At 39.0% G+C, this 23,233-nt stretch overlaps 1 protein-coding gene across 1 annotated transcript in view; it reads right to left on the bottom strand.

The window, feature by feature from the left end:
* Nucleotides 1-793: 793 nt before the first annotated feature.
* LOC126771264 (ATP-binding cassette sub-family G member 1-like) overlaps nt 794-23,233 on the bottom strand; it is a 38,406-nt gene continuing 15,966 nt past the window's right edge. Inside the window, exons 3-10 of the mRNA XM_050491054.1 lie at nt 16,317-16,503; nt 13,796-13,941; nt 12,421-12,659; nt 8,950-9,060; nt 8,628-8,779; nt 8,155-8,341; nt 4,116-4,372; nt 794-4,037 (exon numbers count right to left, since the gene is read on the bottom strand). Coding sequence (XP_050347011.1) covers nt 3,693-4,037; nt 4,116-4,372; nt 8,155-8,341; nt 8,628-8,779; nt 8,950-9,060; nt 12,421-12,659; nt 13,796-13,941; nt 16,317-16,503 — 1,624 coding nt within the window. The 3' untranslated portion in view covers nt 794-3,692. The remainder of the gene's footprint in view (nt 4,038-4,115; nt 4,373-8,154; nt 8,342-8,627; nt 8,780-8,949; nt 9,061-12,420; nt 12,660-13,795; nt 13,942-16,316; nt 16,504-23,233) is intronic.

Here is a 23,233-nt window from a genome sequence, read left to right as displayed (position 1 = left end):
CTGGATTTTCGATTATGAAGCAGGCGAAGCCGCGCGCGAAGCACTTGTTGGAAAATAAAGTGGAACGGTAAACGAAGGCTATACGAAAGGCTATGTAAAACATTATCGAACAGAATCGAATAAGATGTTTGAGAAAATATCTATGCACATTGTATTATTTTTAGCTTTGTTTTGTGAGGGTTGTTTTTTTTTTTCTTTTAATTGATGGTAGGCTAGCAAATTGGCACTGTAAGAAATATTTATCATTTTTTACAACACGCCACAAACCTTAGGAAATATGATTTTATACCCGTGTCTATATGTAACTACAGATGACTCACTCACCCTTCAAACCGGAACAAAGCAATACTGAGTATTACTGCTTGACAGGAGTATATGTACTGAGTGGTTGGTTTCTCGCTTCCTCCAAGTAGATTTGTTTACTTATTGGCTACATTATAAGGCTTCCTATTAAGTTCTGGAGATTCAATCCGCGTCCGACCAGCACCCCGGTTTGAGTATTTCTCGGAAAGCACATAAAGCCTTTTATATTATAACTTTTAACGTTCCGGTTCTTAAGATTCCTGTCGCATTGGATAACTGTGTATCAGGGAATCGAGACTGTAGCTAAGTTTGAGCGCACACTTGTGTACTATAATCTCCTACGCAAATAGTCCTTGATAATTTCGGTAATCATTTATGTACTAATTAACGTATAGATTGCTGTTTAATTACTATAGATAAAAAATATATGCGATATTTTATTTAGTCAATAAAAAAAAAGAAAAAAGGAAAATAAAAGTGGAAAACAAATTAATCATATTTTTATTTTAAAAACACCATGTTCATGTATAAATAACAACGTTAATTGTAATAACTCGATACTTATACAAAAATCTCATTTTTATACAATAAAATTACAGTAACTGCTATACAGACGAAATAGCTCTAAATCACAGATGAATATTTAATGCCTGTTTTGATTTATGCTATTGGAATGTATCCTTAGATATTTTACCTGTTTGGGATATGACTGACGGGATAGGTATAATACAACGTCCATTAAAGATAATGTATATTACAGATCATACACCGGTTTATTTCTTAAATTAAACGTAAAATCTAAATTTGACAAGAAACATTACCCATCTAACTATATAATAACACTTGGATATGGAATACACTTCACCTAGCGATTCTAACAATATTTTTACTAGTATATTTACAAAATATAAACCGTATGTTTATTATTTGCGCACTATGAGAATGGCAAAAATCTTTGTCAAAGTAAATTTAAATTGACAGTTCACAGTACAGAAAGAATTTCGAAGTAGCTATGTCTATATATGTATATGCCAGTATTATTTCGTGTAATCGACTTCAAAATTTTACCTCTCTCTTTTCGTAATTAATCTATTCCCTAAAATAAACATACTATCATAACTCTCTAAAATAATGTAGTAACAAATCCACGACAGCAAGTAATTAACATCGACTCGCAAGCATTGACGCGATTTTTCCGACGCTACCGCTACTGGGCATGCCTCAATTCCAATTACAAAAAATCGCATCCCCATTCTAATCGCGCGCGGTTTGCACAAGGCAGGCAGGTATTACTCGATACCAGCTGCTACCGTGTTAAACTTGACTGCTCCGCTCCCGTGGAACCTAGTGTGATTTCATAGCCTCTCTCAATAACTGAGCTATCTGACGCATGACTATCTCGTAGATTCTGTGAATAGCGCGTTCAACCAACGAACTCTTTAGTTTTATGTTATAAGTACAGATTTATTTGCAATTCATTTGGTAAAATATTATTTGTTAAAATTTTGATATCTTTTGAAAGGGAGGAATTGAAATTTGATTTCGTTATGTTAGTGATGTCTTCGGTGGGAACTTATCACATACTTTGTATTGCTATTGTAAGAGTTGTGACTGTAACATCACGCGCATAGACTTTGAAATATAAATAAAGTTTTTATAAAATACCCAAGGAATCCAAAAATGTTATGGGTTTCATCCATTCCATCCATGTCTCATTAAGATTCAATTTATTTTTACATATATAGGCAAAAAAAACAGAAATGTAAATGAAAAGTATCTTTGGTCTATTATCAATAAAATCAAAATATACTTTACTCAAGGAGATTTAGTTACAAGTACCTGTTCGGAGCATAGACTTAAGCGAAAAGAAACGGCAAGAAACTCGGCAGTTATTATTATTTGCTAATTAAAATACACGCATATATTATTTACAACAATAATTAAATGTATAGAATAATGAAAATATTTCAATACTAACGCGTTTTTATGTCAATGATATAATCATGTATAGTCTTATCATTGAATGACTGATAAGCTGTAGATTTATTGATTGATAAATGTAGAATAATCCACAGAATTTTATTGTAGAAATGACTGAAGCCCGAGAAAAGGTATGATAATTTTGCAAAGGCCGAAACTTGCTGTATAATAAAAGTTATGCATTATTTTAATAATAACATATTAAACTTTTATACAAATGTTTATTTTCTAATGCAATGACTATTGCAGTTTTATTATATGTTTATAACATAACAAGGTAAACTAGGCTATAGGACTTTGACAAATGTATCCGATTCGAAATGAAACTGTTTCTATCGTCCGTCTTTAATAAATCTTTGATCACGTGATCAAATACATATAACATCTCCACACGATACAATACCAATACGATATATTAAATTTCTGGGCCCCCTGTAGTGCTATTCTGTAAGAACTCTTTTAGTATCTCACTCGTGAACTATTGAAAATCAATTTACGGTGTTACTACGGTGTTTTTCGCACATGCTTTAAATGTTTCAAATCTTAAAGCGAATGTCGCAGATCATTTTATAACATATATTGATCGTGTTATGATTGAGTTTTGAGTTTGTTCTTTCAGATTAAGTACTATAGGGCTATTCTGTAAGAACAAACATGAAACTCACCGCAGACGGACGTGATATTGACCGTAATAATCATAACATTTCAAAAATACACGCATCAAAAAAGTATATCGCCATAAAGTCAGTTGTCAACATTTAACGAATGAGTAATAATGTGAGTTCTTACAGAATCGCACTGCTGATATAATACTCTAACACAACACGTCAGGAAATTTATATATAAATTATTTACAGATCAATAATATACATAAATCGATATATTACTTTATAAAGAACACATCGTGAGCTAGAGGTATATGACATAGTATATGTAATCCAGATGAGCACGTTTAAGGTTCTAGTTTAAGTTTAACAATTACCTTGCATCTGTAAAGTTTATACAGTTATACTGTTGTATGTAGCAAGATCAATTGCACCGTTTGAGATTCTCATCACAAAACTACATATTTGGGCAATATATTACCAGTAATAATCGTAAAGCAATTTACTATTTAAAGTCATATGTAATATTATATATTACTCTGATAAAATATTTATTTTAGGTTTATAACTTACACTTCAATTATTGTCCAGAAGTTTAAGCGATTATTTTCAAAATCAGTAAGAATTTTTACTTAAGCTTGTAATTATTCAATATTTTGGTATTTGTTCTTAGATTAAATACGTCCTTTGAAATATATTAATTATATAATGAAACATATGTTTCAAATATGTATGCGTCAGTTCTAATCACAGCCATAATCAAATACGCCGGATGTCTCTACCCAAAAGGTATGTGATTAAATTTCACCATTTGCTCTTTAATCTTAACTTTAGTACACCATAGGAACAGGCTATGAACACAAACGCGATGGCAAATAAGGCAGCAACGACAATTGAGAACTTCTCACCCAACATTCCATTATCTTTCAAGAATTGCACAGGTTGTGCGTAATGGCAATATATATCTGTGCACAAAAGTTTCGGCCGGTCCATTCCAAAAATGGATATAACTAAACCAGCAAGACCGTGCTTTAGAAATGATAATTGAAACAACCATTGCATAAAAACGGGCGCGTCGCTGTATCGAAGAAAGAATCCAGAGAATATTGTAAACGGCATTATGAAGAACGGCCCAAAGACAACACCATTCTATAAGCAAAAAAAAAAAAAAAACAAATAAAGTTGTTTTAAATCAAGTCGATATATTTTTTTGTATATATTACTTACCTTTATATTAAACATAGATCCGTTGAAGAGACCAATGCACAACGCCACGTACGAGACTAATAAAAGTGTACAGCAGAATGTTAGAAATCGTATATAATCTATGGGCTGGCCCGTCAACCAATACGTTATGCAGGCAAACGCAAGCGTACAGGCGGTTTGTGTTGGTAATACAGAGGCTAGTGTCGATGCGTAGTAAGCTCCAGTATTATACCATCGGTTAAAGTGCTCTCTTCGTATAACAGGGATCTGCTCTGGAACTGATTAAATAATTACATAAAGCATAGATTAGAGTTAATGGCGACATTTATACACATATAGAGATATATGATCATTATAGAGATCATCCGTGTAGTGACGGAGAAAGAATACATTTCACTGCCCCTCTCGTTCCCATGGGTGTCGTAAGAGGCGACTAAGGGATATCTGAGCGACCGTCTGTTCATCTGGTGGTAGGATGTTAAACATCCGCCTGGCTTGTTACCACCGTACGCATGGTGAAAAACTCGTGAAGTGGCTTGCAGCCGCGTTTCGAGGTCAGCCAACGTACAGCCAGAGCCCGAGCGAGTATTGCTGCGATGGGTGTTGGTCCAATGGAGACGGCTGTTGAACCAATGCCGGGGGAAACTGTATTGACCTGCCAGACAGGGAGACCCGAAGAAACGGCTGTTCCGCTGGCCGCCCGTGGCATAGTACAGGGGTCCGAGCGTGCATAACCAGCTCGTGAGGCTGCCTCACGAGGCCACGCATAATCTCGGGGTGGACCGTCGTGCCGGTTGGTGACCGGAAGGTGGGATCCCGGCGGCCACTTCCGGGAGGGTTCGGGGGCCCTTCCGTCCGGCGGGTCAGTGTATTTTTCCTTTTGGCAACCACTTGGGGAAACACGCCTCCACACTTTGCTCATCCCTATCGTGGCAATACGTCGCTCGCTTCACGCCTCTTTTCCATTTTTTTTTCCCAAATGGTAGCGCAACAAAACAGAAATAACGGTCGTACAGCGGTGCACACCCCCACCATACCCTCGCTGTTTGAGGTCGAGTTCTCTAACATCCGTGGACTCCACGCTAACCTCAACGCTGTCCACCACCATCTCGAGACAGTACGGCCAGCAATGTTGTTTCTCACGGAGACCCAAATACTCCGTCCTGCCGATACCAGCTACCTTAATTATCCCGGCTACACGCTTGAAGAATCCTTCAAAGCGAAAGCCGGAGTATGCTTGTTCGTCAGGACGGATGTTTGCTGTCACCGACTGCCCTCCTTCTCCATGTTGGTGGTACGTGTGGACCTGGTTCGTCAGAGTCGAGTCTACGTGTGCCTCTACAGATCCCACAATGGTAACTTGGAGACAAGCCGATTATTTGACCATCTTATCTTAGTCGGGTGGCAGATGCTGCGTAGGAGCAATTTCCTAACGCGGAATTGGTGTTTTTGGGGGATTTTAATGCTCACCACGAATCCTGGTTGAAATCCCTCAAAACTGACCATGCTGGAAGGACTGCTCATGCTTTTGCTCTCACACATGACTTGACCCAACTGGTTGATCAGCCCACCAGGATCCCAGACATTGATGGGCAAGCACCTTCTCTACTGGACCTTCTGCTGACTTCACACCCGGTGGAATATCAGGTTGTGGTTCAGGCTCCTCTTGGCTCTTCGGATCACAGCCTTATATCTACCAGAGTGCCACAGGCCAAGCTGCCGCCACCGTCGCATGCGGTATGCAAACGTCGTGTTTGGCACTATAAGTCGGCAGATTGGGACGGTATGCGCGATTACTATGCGTCGGTCCCTTGGAAGAAACGTTGCTTCAGTGGGAATGACCCGACAGCTAGTGCCGCTGCTGTTGCTGACGAGATCATGTTAGGAATGGAATACTACATTCCTAGCTCAGATCTCGTCAGTAGGGGTACGCGTAACCGTTGGTTCACTCGTGAATGTGCCGATGCTGTATCATCTAAGCAGGCGGCATATCGCAAGTGGATCAACGGCTGCATTAGCGGGGCATCTAACATTGACTCACTGAAAGCAAACTACAATAAAAATTCCAAGTCCTGTAGAAAGGCATACACGAGAGCGGATGCACAGCGCATTGTACAGATTGGTCATGACCTTGTTTCGCATCCTAGGGGCTCCCGTAGCTTCTGGCGTCTGACCAAGTCTGTGCAAAACAATTTCTGCCAACCTTCGCTGCCACCGCTCAGAAATCCGGACGGATCGCTAGCTCACAGTCCGCAAGAGCAAGGTGATCTGCTGGCTAAACTCTTTGCCGACAAATTCGTCATCGATGATTGTAGTGCGCTGCCACCTACAATACCTTCATGTGGCCACACGATGCCTAACATTAAAATCAGGCAACGTGATGTGCGTGCGGAGCTGCAATCACTTGATGTACGGAAAGCTAGCGGTCCCGATGGAATTCCAGCCATAGTGCTGAAGAAGTGCGCAGCGGAGCTGTCTCCTGTGTTAACGCGCCTGTTCCAACTTTCTCTCTCTTCGGGATGTGTGCCGGAGGCTTGGAGAAGAGCTAATGTGCAAGCGGTTCCCAAAAAAGGGGATCGGTCTGACTCGGCAAATTATCGGCCAATAGCTATCACTTCAGTACTTTGTAAGGTGATGGAACGGATTTTAAACAACCAACTGATCCATTACCTAGAAGATCACTGTTTAATTAATGATCGTCAGTACGGGTTTCGACCAAAACGGTACGTAGTAACGTAACACACCTCTGGGGTGAAGCTATCGACAAGCATGGAGAATCGTTGGCTGTCAGCCTCGATATCTCCAAGGCTTTTGACAGGGTCTGGCACAGAAGTCTTCTCTCCAAGCTGCCGGCATAATGTCTGCCTGCTCAGCTATGCACCTGGATTGCCAGCTTCCTACACAAGCGTAGCCTTTGTGTTTTAGTTGATGGTTGCGCTTCACAATTCTATGTAGTGAATGCTGGGGTCCCCCAGGGATCTGTGCTATCTCCCACACTCTTTCTTTTGCATATCAATGATATGCTCTCTCTTGGGAACATACATTGCTATGCAGACGATAGTACAGTGCATGGTGGATACCACGGACGCGCAGTGGCTGGGCAGAAACTCGGAGTTCTGAACAAGGTGCGGCGCTTTTTCACGCCACAACAGCTGTGCCTGCCTGTACAAAACACAGGTACGGTCTTGCGTGGAATATTGCTCGCACCTTTGGGATGGCTCCGCTAAGTACCTACTTGAGGCCTTGGATCGGTTGCAGCGACGTGCCGTACGCATTATTGGCGACGTAAAGGTCACAAACACCCTTGAACCTTTACAATTGCGTCGTGAGAAAGCAGCACTGAGCGCTTTCTATCGACTGTATCACGGCCAGTGTTCTGAGGAATTATTCTCTCTAATTCCTGCTTCCCCCTTCCTTCTTAAGTCCACGCGAGCTGGTTCTCGATGTCACCGCCTAACTGTGACATCAATTCCATCGCGAACAAAGAAATTTGGCAACTATTTTCTTTGTCGCACTTCCAAAAAATGGAATTCCTTACCAGCTCACGTGTTCCCCTCCTCTTACAACCCGGGTTTCTTCAAACGAGGCGTGAAGAGGCATCTTGCGGTCCGGCAAGGCGAAGGCGGCTAGTGCAGAACGTTTTTCCTGTCTGTACTGGCCGTCGTCGCGTTTGGACTCTACTACCACTGACCATCAGGTGGAGTAGAGTCATTTGCCCTCCCGGCGAATATATATATATAAAAAATATTTATCAGTTTTAAGAATCAAAAGAAAAAGAATTCAAACCCGGACAAGCACCACTGAATTTTTTTGAATTTTATTTGTGTTTTCAATTCATCTCATGCTCTGCGGTGAAAATATACACCGTGATAAAACCTGCATATGTTGGATGAAACTTTGCCACATGTTTAATATAATCACCAACCTGCATTGGAGCAACGTGGTAGAATAAGGTGGAGAGGAGGCTTTTGCCAAGTAATGGAAAATCTATAGGTGTTACTTTTTATAAGTGTTGAAATGTTACTGTATTGTAAGGAAATATAGTTAAAATTATACTCACAACTAATAGTTACAGCACTGAATGCCGTGAACATCAAAAACATAAGGCTAAAGTAGAGGAAATTGTAGTTGTCTCTGACATATTTAGCATCTTCACCAACATTGTAGAAGAGAAAGCCAACAAATAAAGCCATTGAGCAATGTATGCCCGTGATCATTATCGTGAAGGACGGATTGCGCCAGATGGACTAAAAACACATTATAAATAGATTAACTTGTTGTAAAAAATATTATTATCATTAGCTAAATTGTATAACGATACATTGTAGTATTTATAGACTACACGGATAATATCGTACAGAGAAATAATGACAGCAATCAGTTTGTTGATACAAATGGAATCAATGAACTAGTTGTAACTAATTTTATATATATTATATGTATACAGTTGTATCAAAGATAAGAATAAGGAAAATCAGAGCAATTATAACAAGCAAGAAAATTACATAATAATTTCAACGCGCCAATAATTACCATTAAAGCTCTTCTAGTCAGAATTGTAAATTGCTTCCATGAGGAGGTTGGATATGTGCTTTTAAGGGCTAACAGGATTTTACTAGTTGGGTCCTCTTTAGGTGGAGGCAGTGTTGTCAAATATACTTCTTCAGATTTACTTCTTTTGTATTCTGTAAAAAATTTTCAATCACAACATCTAAGATCAAATAGAAGTATAAGAATTATTTCTTTAAAAAAATAAATTATATTGGTCGCATATGATTTGTAAAAGCATTTATACAATCGCAAAAATATAAGTTTTAGTAATTATTGCATAAATAAAATAATTATTTAAACTTACCTATTAACTTTCTATCGGTCTCATTTGGCGTATTTTGTGTCCAATTTTCATTTTTCCCATTATTTGAGCATTCAACTAATGTATCTTCATTGTCTTGACATATTTCTATAACTGAAATATTAAAAAAATACGTTAAATTATCATACAATTATATAACTTTCTATAGTTTATATATAATGTCTGTTTGTCCTGAGTCTGGGTGTAATTATCTATATATGTATTTATTTACAAAAGAATAATAGTATATTTGGTATATCAGTTGTCTGGTTTCCATAGTACAAACTCTGCTTAGTTTGGGATCAGATGGCCGTGTGTGAATAATGTTCCAAGATATTATTATATTATTATTATAATTAGGTTTTAATATTCGTGAATGTATCATTAGATCTATATTTCTTAATGAGCGTTAACAACGCTCACTAGGGGTTTGATGGTAATCAAGCTCATACTATTTGCATCAAGATAAGATCTATAAAATCATATAAATATGACATTCACTAATCAAAATCAAATACTGTTTGGTTGACAAGCTTACGCAACAATAATACGATGAAAGAGATTTGAGAACTAGATTTACAGATTATAAGATAATAAAAATTCGATTTTTTCATAATTCATAATATTTAAAACTAGCTGACTCGTTTCCACTTCGTTGGGCGGTAAACATTTTTACTTGTGATAAATTATGATTGTGGTTCGATGAGTACTGAGTGCTATAATTTATTTCCTGACTGCCAAAAGTCGTGTTGGCCGATACTTAATAAAATTGTCTCGGTATTTGATATTTTAAATTATCTCTTAAACTATGCAACCAAAAAACATACTGTAAAAAACGAACTTTATCTAAACAAAATTTCCTTGGTGATAAATAAATTTGTTTCGAAATAGATTGACGTGTTGTATATGAAAATAAAAACCGTCTAATAGAAATATCACTCAACAGATTACGACACGGTCGCGGTTCCATACCTATGTCGTATTATATCTTTAACTATTGGTCCAAATTACAGTATTATATGCACTAAAAGGGAAAAATCTTTTGTTTTAAACACTTGAGATGATAAGTTTGCTTATTTTGATAAATAAACATTTTTTTTCGCTGGAAAAACGCATTTACGCGTTTCCCCCACATGAAGTGGGGGGATATGTGGGGCTCGCCGACGCTGAAGGCGCCGCAATACCCACTAAAAAACCAGCGGTACCCACACCGTCTTTTCGGGGGAAGCTATGGGATCGCTTGCGCGTACTACCGTGACGTCCCGATGGTAGGCCCGCCTCTGCAGCCCTCCAAATTCTAAAGGGTTCTCGGGTTACAGACACCCCCTAGCTACGGCGACATTTACGGCGGGAGGAGAAGGTTTGCATAGCGCCGACGTCTTCTCCCCGGTCTTCTTCGGCGAAGCGGGTCAGCGGAAGCACTGTTTTCACGCTCCCGCTCCGCGGCCTCCTCCTGCGACATGACGTTTTCGCAGAAAGAGATCATCTCCTTCCAGAACCTCTCGCTACCGATCATGGCGCTTATCACGCTCAGCAGCGAGAGGTCTCCGATTACAATGGCCGCCAGAGAGTGGCGCTGAGGCCCCCATGCAGCACACTTAATCATGGTGTGACGTGCCGTGTCCGAAGGCGCGCCGCACTCGTCGAGTTCGAGGGAGCGACCTCCCGCCTCGCTATCCGGTGCAGATACCTACCGAAGCAACCGTGCCCGGTAAATACCTGCGTCAGCCTGAATGTGAGTGTACCGTGACTCCGTTCCACCCAGCGATTCAAGTGGGGACGGACCGCCTCCACTGTCACCAGGCCTGCTAAGGGGCCCTGGGTCCTCTGCGAATTAAGGCTCGCTGGGCTAGAGCCCTGACTCGCTCCACCTCCGCCAATCCTGGACGGTCGCCACTCGACCTCGCTTCCACCCGGAAACTTTACACTTCCGCAAGCACCTCTGCCTGGAGTTCCCAAGATGGATCGCTCGCGAGAAGTGTCGCTGCCGTCTATGACACTGTACGGTAGTACGGTAACCACGTATCGCTCTCACCGTAATGACTCTCTGTGGTCTCCGAAGAAGAGCCTTGTTACGAGCAGTGAGAGCGTCCACCCAGATGGGTGCACCGTACAGCGCTATGGAGCACACCACACCAGCGTATAATCACCGGCAAGGTGTGTCCGGCCCTCCTACGTTGTGTAGAAGGCGACCCAAGGCGGCAGCGGTGTTGATGAGTTTCGGGCTGAGTTGGACAAAATGCTGCCGGAAGCTCCATCTTCCAACCAGGATCAGGCCCAGATACCTCATCTGGGTCTGCACCTTAATCACCGTCCCCTGGACGGTAATAGACACTCCTCGAGGGGGACCTCGACGTGGACCGTGGAATAGGAGGGCCTCCGTTTTTGTTACAGAGACCTCAAGCCCAGCATCCTTATCCAATCCATCGTGAGCGACACTCCGACCTCAGCCAGGTGGGCCGCCTCCTGAAAGGTACGTCCCGTCACCGTGATGAGGGTGTCGCCCACGTAGCACAGCACCCCCATCCCGGGAAGGACGGGTGCTCGCAGGAGCCAGTCAAAGCCAACGTTCCACAGGATTGGGCCGAGAACTGACCCCTGTGGAATGCCGCAGCCTACTCGATACCGGACAAGTCGCCCATCGCCCCTCTCCCAGAGGACCACCCGATCCTGGAGGTGGAGGAGTTGATCGACCCGCCCTGAACCCGAACTGAGCCTCTGAAAGACCCGGTCCCACCTCCTCGAGGTTGTTTTTTTATTTATTTTTATTAACCCGAAAATTCTATATATTAACCCGAAAAATGAAAACACTTTTTCATTTTTCGGGTTAATATATAGCCTGTGACACTCACAAATGATGTGACTTTCTATTGGTAAAAGAATTTTATCAATAGAAACAAAATCGGTTTACTAGGTCCAGAGATTACCCCCTACAACCTCACAAACTTTACCTCTTTATAATATTAGTATAGATAACTCTTATCACTCTAAGATTACAATGACTTTATTTCCTTAATTTATGATACCAGACCTGATAATTAACATTTATAAGCTATTTAAAAATCTTTTCATTTAATACAGTTTTTGTTTTGTAATAATATAATGTCATTAATTTAAACTTAGAATGAATATTGCTTGTGACTTCTACTATGTCCACTACAGTAATAAACGAATGATTTAATAACTTTGGAAGCGATACCTGTCGTGCTATTCTGTAAGAAATCACTTCATTACTCACCCGTGAAATTTTGCAACAGACTTATGGTGATATACCATTTTGATGCCTGTATTCTTGAAATGTTTTAATAATTTGGGCACAGTTTTCGACATTTGACGACCGATTTCTGCGGTGAGTTTCGAGTTTGTTCTTACAGAATAGCCTGGGATATAAAATCGCATCTTATTTGTTTGATCTGAGTTTTAAATTAAGAATGAATTTATTTTATTTGTCACAATCATAATTATATCACTTACAAAAGTCAACAGGGTTGTGGTATGGAGGACATATGAGGTTCATTGTGTTCAAGTACGGTAGGAGTCGCTGCACGGATCCCATGTACGCACACCTCCCTGCAGCCACTGCGTAGAGCCTATCAACCATGTAAAGAAGCATCGCGGAGGGCTGGTGCATAGTGATCACTACCGTTCTTCCTTGCCTCGCTAATAGATGCAGGAGGTACATCAATTGTTTCGATATTGAACTATCCAAGCCACTGAAATATAGAAATATTTAATTCAAAAAGAGTCAATGTAATGAACTCTATGAGTTCCTGTCGAAATTATTTATTTAACATATTTAGTTAAAACTGTTTTAAATAATAACACAATACATAAGCTTGCTTTCGATATGTGGAAAAATTGCATTAGTTATTCCTTGTTCATAATCTGTGTCACACGAATCTAAAGGTGTTATCAGACACATTCACTCTGAAGAACTTTCAGTCGAGTGAATATTTATCTCTATGCCGAATATCAATATCAAACATCGTCGCAACGGTTCACTAATGAATACATTTATTACTTTTATTTAATTATTTTGTTTAGATTTGTCAATTTGAGTGCGAGAGTTAAATGACTAAAAATGGAGCCGTCTGATTTCACCTTAAGTTAAGTCAGAAGTTTTTAAGTGGGTATTCCGGCGCATTCAGCGCCAGCGAATCCCACATACCTCCCAACCTCATGTGCAGGAAACGCGTAAATGCGTTTTTCCAGTGAAAAAAAAGTCAGAAGTTTCGCGGAAACGGAACGTTTCTACTATCTAATTTGTCTTGAGGTTGGCTCTACTACTATTTATATAAGGTAAACTAAGTATTATAAAATGGCATATTTCGTAAAAAAAACTAGTAAATCAAAATACAGTCCAGGTGTTCTCTGACCCTCAGATAAGATAAAATGATAAAAAAACGATAAGTATTTTTGATTTACTCACAATATGATAATATAATTATTAGCAGATAAATAAAAATAAATAGAATTTGACTAACTTTTACTTATTTCCATTTCTTATGATGTAATTGGTATACAAACATTTATTCACATGACACAGTACGCGAAGTTACAAATCAGACTAGAATACAGGCTAAAACAAAGATAAAAAAATTACAAAAAAGCCTTACAAAAACTTAGTACCAGTATATTATGTTATTTTTCTATAGATTTAGTAGGTGGACGGGCAAATGGACTACCTGATCGTACGTGGTCACTATCGCACATAGACATTGGCTGTGTAAGAAATATTACACATCGTTAACATATCCAATGCGTCACCACTGCGCCCACGGTTTTGTTCGTATGGTTTTCGTCATTTTATGATGAGTTTGACAATATGCAGGTTAGGAATGATTTATACCTGGTTGGTTCATCTAAGAACATGACGGGTGGATCGTTGACTAATTCTAGTCCAATTGCTAGTCTTTTCTTTTGACCTCCCGATAAGTTGCATGCTCTCGAATTTCGCACCTTAGTCACGCCTAAGGATGCTATAATTTCTTCGATCTGAAATCACAAAATATTAACAATATTGTAAGTATTACAAGACACAAAATTTTACGATTTAAAGTTAGGTTTTTAAATATTAAAATATAAGCTATATTTATATATAACTCAACTATAATAATAATTACATTAATTGAATCACTTTGTTTCTTTTTAGGCCGAAATCATTTGATCACTAAAGTCGAAATCGTATTATCAAAATTTGCATTTGTTTTTACTTAAGCGATATGTGTATGAATGACTGACCATAATTGGGTACTAAACTCCTATAATTAAATTGAGATCGAGTATCTTGATGTAGTTTGCTTAGTTTTTATAAATATTGCGTTGTTTTAATTATTGCGTTGTTGTTTTTATGTTCTTCTATTTTATTAATGAGCCGTCCCAGCTTTGCACGAGTCGAATAAGTATATACATATGTGTTTTTAGTGAAGGATAGACATAAATAATTTTTTTTTTTGAGCTAGGAAGTTATTTTACCCAAAGCTTCATTATTCCCGAGGGCTATATATAGGGCTATATATATAGGTAATATGTAATAATATAATATGTAATTCATCTATATTATTCGAGCTAACACAATATTCGTGTTATTTTTCGTTGTAAAAACGCATTTACGCCTTAGTCTGGTGGAATTTTGGTCAAGTATTACGTTTATTAAACGTGCCAGACCAATTTTGCTCAAATTTCCATACAAAAAATAAGAAATATCTTATGAAATTCGAAATCCACGCGAACGAAGTCACAGGCAGTAACTAGTAGAATATATAATTACATATTAATCTTACAAATTCTTGTGGGAAGTGTTAATTTTTTAATATTAGAAATACGAGTTTATGCTACTAAAAACACAAATAAATAAACCAGATAAGTCAGTTAAATTTACATCAAACAAATTGTCTTACCTTAAACAAACAATGTTAGAAGAAAAAAATTATTTTAAATTAAATCACTGTAAAAAAAACTTTTTGTTTTTATAAAACATAGCTACGAATATAAAATTACAGTTTTCGAATAACATTATTGTAACAATAATTTTCCTAATCTAAATAGTTACCATTATCATTTACATTACCGAAACATATGTTATAAATCGTAAAATTAAATAAAGAAGTTTGTTATTATCAAATGTTTAATCAAGTTAAGAGCACTGTAGGGGCCAAGGCCTTGCTCTAAAATCTGTTTTAGTAAAATATTTTGTTGAAGGACTTAATTAAATTATTAAATTATGTTAATCTGTGCTTATATATTATAATATATTGCAAATCTATTTTAAGATATAATGAAGGATACACATAAATAAAAACATCTTGTTCATTTAGGCTAGGAAGTTATTATACGCATGTGTAGACAATATTTAAAAATAAAATTACGTTCATTTCACGATTAAATAAATTTTAATGACTTTTTACAATACCAATGACTCAAGACGTAGTGTATTACCACTAGTCCACGAGTAAAATGATCAAACGCAATATTTTTTATAGAGTTGACACATTAAACGTTAATTATTTTAGTTATTTAATTACGTCATGAGTTAAGTCTTGTTGGTCTAGTAGCTAGCTCCGTTGGGTGACTCAAATGTGCAGGTGGCCAGGTACTTGAAATGAATGGGCCTCATTCTGGACGGTCGCTGGGGCTTCGAAGAGCACTTTGAGCACCTAGTCCCCTGGATCGAGAAGGTATAGGGTGCCACGCACAGACTGTCTGATAATCTAGGGGAACCGAAGGAGGAAGTTCACCATATATATGCCAGTACCGATAGCTTTCTACGGGACGTTCGTTGGGTAACACCTCGAATGCGCGCATGAGGCGTTATAGCGGCTGGAACACCGGAGTGCTCTAGCTACGTAACGCGACCGTCTCAGCGTGGAACATCATGTGTGCAAATGAGGGCGTGGGGAGCGAAGACAGGCATCATGGTGGTTTTAGTAGGTAAGAAATATAAACTGTTTCTCCCGGGTTTGGGTTTCTCAATCGAAAATTCTTAGACGAGTGTCAACCGCTAAATCCTTTGCTACATTCGCAAGACTCCGATTCCGGATTTTACCTTTCCATCAGATTGTGAGTTCGAGAATAGAAACATTGTGTACAATAAATAATAAAGAGCACAGGTCAATTTCAAGGGTGAAATTGACCAGGAGGAGAAAATAGATTGGCAGACTGGTCAATGAGCCGCCTGATGGTAAGTCACTACCGCCCATAGAAATTGGCACTTTAAGAGATACGATAATGTGCCACAAACCTTGTTAATGGAAGTTAAGCGGTTTTGAATCTGGTCAGTAATTATAGTACCCAATTGAATTTACAATTTTTAATTTAAAACTGGGTTAATTGTATTCTTAAAATAAACAAATAGAAACGTTTCTCAATACCCGTTGTTGTTTCTGCTGTTTGCTGACGTGATTTCCTAATTTCAGCTCAGCGGCAATCGTCAGGGATTCTTGTATAGTAAGCATTTCATGGATTTTGTCATCTTGTAGTATGTAGCAGGATCGTCTTCGAAACATTTTCTCATTGCGAATTCGACCATTCACACAAATACTACCATTTGTAGGCTTTCTGTAATAAAAATAATAATTTTAATATTTAAATAATAAGTTAAACTGAGTTTTTACATTTTTTTTGTTTACGTATACATATTATGTTAATTTAGTACATAATTCCATATCCGTGTTTAATTGAAATAAAAAGAAATAAACAAAAAAAAATCTAAGCAATATTTCATTTAAGGTTATCTTATTTTTCTAATTTTATGTAATGATAGTGATAAAAAATTTAGTAAAATTAAATCATATTATTTTTATCACTATTAAAGAAATATATAACATCTACATATGTTATCTTGTATTGTTGATAAAATACTCACACATATTACAATTTAGTTCCTGGACGACTGAGCTTCACTCAGGTCGAGTAATGAAAATATTTTTATCGTAAAGGCAAAAGAAATAAATTTATTTATAAATATACATATATACGAATTAATAAATCAAACGGCAATGGCCTAGTGGTTGCAATAAGTAAAACTTAAACGATGATTGCGAGTTTGCGAGATTAAGGCTTGAGCCTTAGCAAACACAATATAGTTTTCATGTGCTTAATTTATGTTTATAATTTTTCTCCTGATTGGCGGCGAAGTTAAACATCGTGAGGAAGCCTGCGTGCGTTGCAATCTGCAGGTTTGCTCAACCACCAACTCTTAACTAAGCACTGTGGGGACCTTCTGCCTTACCCCAGTAGTCGGACCTTTACAGGCTTTTATTTTATTTTAATTACTATTACTATATAAAATCAAGCGTTTTCCCTTTTTGTTCATTTTACCAAATCTGAACACTATTATTACTTATATATATATATATGTGTATATATGTACCATGCCATGACATACGGTGCCGAAACGTGGACACTAACTGCGGGACTAGTCCACAAATTCAAAGTCGCTCAGCGTGCTATGGAGCGAGCTATGCTCGGAGTATCTTTGAAGGATAAGATCAGAAATGAGATTATCCGGAAAAGAACCGGAGTCACCGACATAGCTTGCAAAATAAGCAGGCTGAAGTGGCAGTGGGCTGGTCACGTATGTCGTAGGACCGATGGCCGTTGGAGCAGACGAGTCCTAGAGTGGAGACCGCGAATCGGCAAGCGCAGCGTAGGGCGCCCTCCAGCCAGGTGGACCGACGACCTTAAGAAGGTGGCGGGCACCAACTGGATGCGGAAGGCGGAGGACAGGGAGCTTTGGCGCACCTTGGGAGAGGCCTATGTTCAGCAGTGGACAACGATTGGCTGTTGATTGATATATGTACCTATGTACCTAAGCTTAATTTGTATTGTATTGTTAAAAAAAACTATGCAAACGTTCACTGAATATATTCTTAGTATACTTATTCCTACTATAAAAAATATTTCAAAAACAACATGATCCATATATTGAGAAGATGAATTGAAAGGAAACGGGTGAGGTCATTATAAATGAATACTTCCTTTTAATTTAGACACTTAGCTATAAAGAAACGTCAACAGCACTGATATTCTGTAAGAATTCACTTTGTATCACATTCCTGAAATATTGAAACACGACTTACGCTAATTTGAAGCGTATATCCTTTCTGATTTCACGATCGTGATATGTGATACGGTTAATAACGGATTTACTCCAAAATCTGAATATGAAATGAGGTATCACGTGGAATCATATAGTTGATTCAAGGTAGACTATTTTTGTCAGGGATACAGAAAAGGACAAACTAATAGCTGTTCCCCACATTCGGGCTAAGCTTACGACAGCTTATTATTTTATTCAGTTAAAAAAGTGACTTAATAAGTTGTGCAACTATGATTTGACTATTTATTCAGCTAAGAAATACTCAAATTTAAGTTCCGGCTTAGAATAAAAGATAATTATTTAAAAATTAAAGATAAATAACTAATCAGTTTGTAACATTGATTTTATTGATGATAAAATAAATCATATTACATTATTTTATTTTGTTGTCCTAATATTTAATAATTCTTTTATACTTTTAACTAAAATAGGATCTTTCGCATCAGGATTATCGTGTTCATATATGCATTGTCTATATAAATTATATAGCTGCAAAAGAATATCGAATGCTCGGTTTTATAGTCAGGGTTAGTAAAGATTTAAAAAATGACACGCCTTTGTTGTTTTATAGAAGTCCGTTCATTGTAGGAATATAGTCCTCTTGTCTGGAATCCAATCTATACAATTTATATTGATAGAATAGTAAAAATTCAACATTACTTTTGTTTTTCTTATTCTTTTTTTCACTTGTGTTTGTATTTTCTTTTTTCCTTGTGTGTGCAATAAAGTTTATTTATTTATTTAACACTTTTTGCACAACATATACATAAAATGAGAGAAGTAGGAAACAATCAAAGAAAAAGAAAATAAAAAATGGTGCGCAAAGGCGGTCTTATCGCTTATAGCGATCTCTAACAGACAACCTTTGGTGAAAGAATTTTGTAAGAGAACAGGTAAGTGCATTTACATATAAAAAGGAGATACTAAATATTTAATAGACTACACATATCTACATCCCACTAACCACATATACATATATACATACATACACACACATACACATATACATTCATACAAATATATATATATATATATATATACATACACATATATAATTTAATAATAAAAGTTGTTTAATAATAATAACAATTAATTTGTAAAGTATCTCAATTGTCTCAAGGCTTGATCAAATTTCGCCTAAAATAACGCAGTCAATGTTCGTCAGATATCCAATATTGAACACGCGTTATATTTATTTCGTTCGCAAAACAGGATAAATTAGGGTGTACATACATACAAATATGAATAAAATGATTTATTGTGTGTTTTATTTCCCTCTACTCGAACAAGATATGCTCAAAACCGCAAACTTAATAACTTAGATATGCTCGTTCGTTCAGAATATTCAAAAGTATAATTAATGTATTTATTTTTACTGCTTATTACTTAACGTTTATAACCGAGATGGTTCAGTGGTTAGAACGCGTGAATCTTAATCGATAATCGTAGGTTCAAACCGGGGCAAGCTCCGCTGAATTTTCATATGCTTAATTCGTGTTCATAATTAATCTCGTGCTTGACGGTGGAGGAACCTGCATGCAAACATCATGAGGAAACCTGCATGAGCCTAATTTCACTGAAATTCTGCCACATGTGTATTTCATCAACCCGCATTGGAGCAGCGTGGTAGAATAAGCTCCAAACCTTCTCCTCAAAAGGAGAGGAGGCCTTAGCCCAGCAGTGGGACATTTACTGGTTGTTAATGGTACTTAACATTTTGAATCTTTATTCTAGTTTGTAAATATTAGTTATTAATAATGTATCGAATTGCATGTTTATCACAATAGATGGAATAAGTGGAAATTTGGTTGGCTTATATACGATTGATTTAATTTTTTTGGGTGAAATTTAATCTCTTAATGCATGTATTTACCGTTTGTTTTGCTAACAGAAAAAGTACTTATACTGGGTCTGATACTAGCTATATACCTCATCAGAATAGGTCTTTATTAATTGTTATATTTCAAAGTATTTAAAAATTTCATAATTTATAATCGAATATTTCAGAATAGATAGATTTCAACAAATCTAAAATCTTTTTGTTAAAATTAACTTCCGGTCTTTATACAATGTTTGACACTGTTTCTATCAAAATATCAAATTATTCTGAATGTACTAGTTTGGATATAATGGCATGATATTGTAGTGTTGCTCCTTTGTTAAAATCCACAAAAAAAAGTTTTTAGTTCCACGATAACAAATAGCCGTCTTAAAAGTTTCAACAATACTAAAATAACATAGATATTTTAGTTATTTCAATCAATCAATCAATCAATCAACAGCCAATCGTTGTCCACTGCTGAACATAGGCCTCTCCCAAGGTGCGCCAAAGCTCCCTGTCCTCCGCCTTCCGCATCCAGTTGGTGCCCGCCACCTTCTTAAGGTCGTCGGTCCACCTGGCTGGAGGGCGCCCTACGCTGCGCTTGCCGATTCGCGGTCTCCACTCTAGGACTCGTCTGCTCCAACGGCCATCGGTCCTACGACATACGTGACCAGCCCACTGCCACTTCAGCCTGCTAATTTTGCAAGCTATGTCGGTGACTCCGGTTCTTTTCCGGATAATCTCATTTCTGATCTTATCCTTCAAAGATACTCCGAGCATAGCTCGCTCCATAGCACGCCGAGCGACTTTGAATTTGTGGACTAGTCCCGCAGTTAGTGTCCACGTTTCGGCACCGTATGTCATGGCAGGTAAGACGCATTGGTTGAAGACTTTCGTCTTCAAACATTGCGGTATAGACGACTTGAGGACTTGACGAAGGTTGCCAAATGCTGCCCATCCCAAGCGAATTCTTCGATCGGCTTCCTTCTCGAAGTTGTTCCTACCGACTTGTATTATCTGTCCTAGGTAGGTATATTCACTAACAACTTCGAGAGGTTTCCCCTCGACGTATATCGGTCCCGGCACGACATGCCTATTGAACATGACCTTGGTCTTGTCCAAGTTCATGCCGAGACTGACACACCGGGAAGACTCGCCTAGGCTACGCAGCATTTCGGTGAGTTGTTCCAGCGACTCTGCTATGATGACGATATCGTCGGCAAATCGAAGGTGTGAGATGTACTCGCCGTTTACATTGACTCCATACCTAGTCCAATCCAGCGTTTTGAAAACGTCTTCCAACGCGTTGGTGAACAGTTTCGGGGATATTACATCCCCCTGTCTCACCCCTCTGCGCAATTGGATCGCCTTCGTCTTACAGTCACTGGATGTGGACAGTCATTGTAGCGGCGTTGTACAGACATCTCAGTACCTCGATATATCTCCAATCGATATGACATCTCTGCAATGAGTCGAGCACTGCCCAGGTTTCGATGGAGTCGAAGGCTTTCTCGTAGTCCACAAATGCCATACACAGCGGCTGATTGTACTCTTCGGTCTTCTGCACAATCTGCCGAACAGTATGGATGTGGTCCACGGTGCTGTAGCCTGATCGAAAGCCGGCTTGCTCTGGGGGCTGGAACTCGTCAAGTCGTCTGGCGAGACGGTTCGTGACGACTTTTGAGAACAGCTTATACACGTGACTCAGGAGGGAGATTGGTCTGTAGTTTTTCAAGAGGGTTTTATCACCTTTCTTGAAAAACAGTACCACCTCACTCCCGCTCCACGTTTCCGGGGTCTTGCCATGTTGGATGACGGAATTAAAGAGGCTTGCTAGCTCTTTCAGGACCGGAGTCCCGCCTGCCTTAAGCAACTCTGTTGTGATTCCGTCATCTCCCGGAGATTTGTTGTTTTTAAGCTGTTCTAGAGCCGCCCTAATCTCTCCTTGGTCAACGACCGGGAGCTCCTCGGAGTAATGGCGCATAAGAGGGGCGCGCTGGTCATCAATACTGATTCCCATGGGTTTATCCGATCTTGAAGAGAACAACTGCCCATAAAACCTCTCTACTTCTCCGATAATCTCAGGCCTAGAGGTAACGACCCCACCATTTTCAGTTTTAAGTTTTGTCAGACGCGGCCTCCCAAACTTGCGAGCGAACACTTTCGATCCCCGATTTTGCTCAATCGCAGCCTTGATGGCACGGGTATTGGAGCGTCGGAGATCGCGTCGCGTCAGCGTTTTTATTGTTCGGTTTAAGGCCTTATCTGACAAAAACGATGGTAGTTCTCGTCGTTTTCTCATGAGCTCGAGTGTCTCAGCAGAGAGTTTTGGTGCGTTGTCTCTTCTCTGTGGCGGAAAACACTTGCGGGATGTGTTTTGCAGTATTTTGACCAGCGTGTCGGTTCTCTCATCAATGCTGCTTATGGCTTCCAACGCGGGGAATTGATTTTGAAGTTCCATTTGGAACTTTTCGGAGCCTTGAGCAGCTTGGAGCATGGTAGGTCAGAGAGTAGACCTCATCATTCTCGATCTTTCGGCTTTTAAGTTGATATTTAGAGTGCCTCGAACCAAGCGGTGATCACTTCCGGTATTAAACCTGTTGATCACTGAAACATCTCTAAATATGTGCCTTTTATTCGAGATGATAAAGTCTATCTCGTTCCTTGTCACGTTATCGGGGCTTCGCCAGGTCCACCTCCTCTGAGGCTTCTTTTGAAAGAAAGAATTCATCAAAAAAAGCCCCTGCGCTTCGAGAAAGTTTACCAGCATTTGCCCCCTGTGATTTCTGCAGCCCAAGCCGTAAGGTCCGACTTTCGATTCACCGCTATCTTGTACTCCCACTTTAGCATTAAAGTCTCCCATAACAACATTGTAGTGGGCCCTCGAGGTGTCGTTGAGGGCCTTTGCGATGTCCTCGTACATCGCTTCGACCACATCATCAGAGTATGTCGAAGTTGGCGCATATACCTGTACAACCTTCAGGGAGTACCTGTCGGAAAGTTTTAGGACAAGGTACGCTACCCGGTTCGACACACTACTGATTTCCACAATGCTGCTAATGAGATCCTTTTTGACTAGAAAACCGACACCACCCTGGGAGAGGTTATCACCTTCGCGGAAGTAGAGTAAGTTACCGGACTCTAGAGTTATCGTGTCCTCCCCCTGTCTTCGGACTTCAGATAACCCCAGTATATGCCAGTTTATATGACTTAACTCTACTTCTAATTCGGCGAGGTGATGGTCCAGCCTCATCGAGCGTCCATTATACGTTGCCATTTTCAGTCGTTTTATACGGTAGCCTGCCGTGAACCGGTGATTCTTAGCACCCCCTGCCCTGCCGATACGCATCTGCCATTTAGGGAGG

This window comes from Nymphalis io, chromosome 10 (genome assembly GCF_905147045.1).
Source record: "Nymphalis io chromosome 10, ilAglIoxx1.1, whole genome shotgun sequence".
NCBI lineage: Eukaryota > Metazoa > Arthropoda > Insecta > Lepidoptera > Nymphalidae > Nymphalis > Nymphalis io.
The sequence above is the reverse complement of the archived record's forward strand: the minus strand, read 5'-3'. Positions and strand labels throughout refer to the sequence as shown.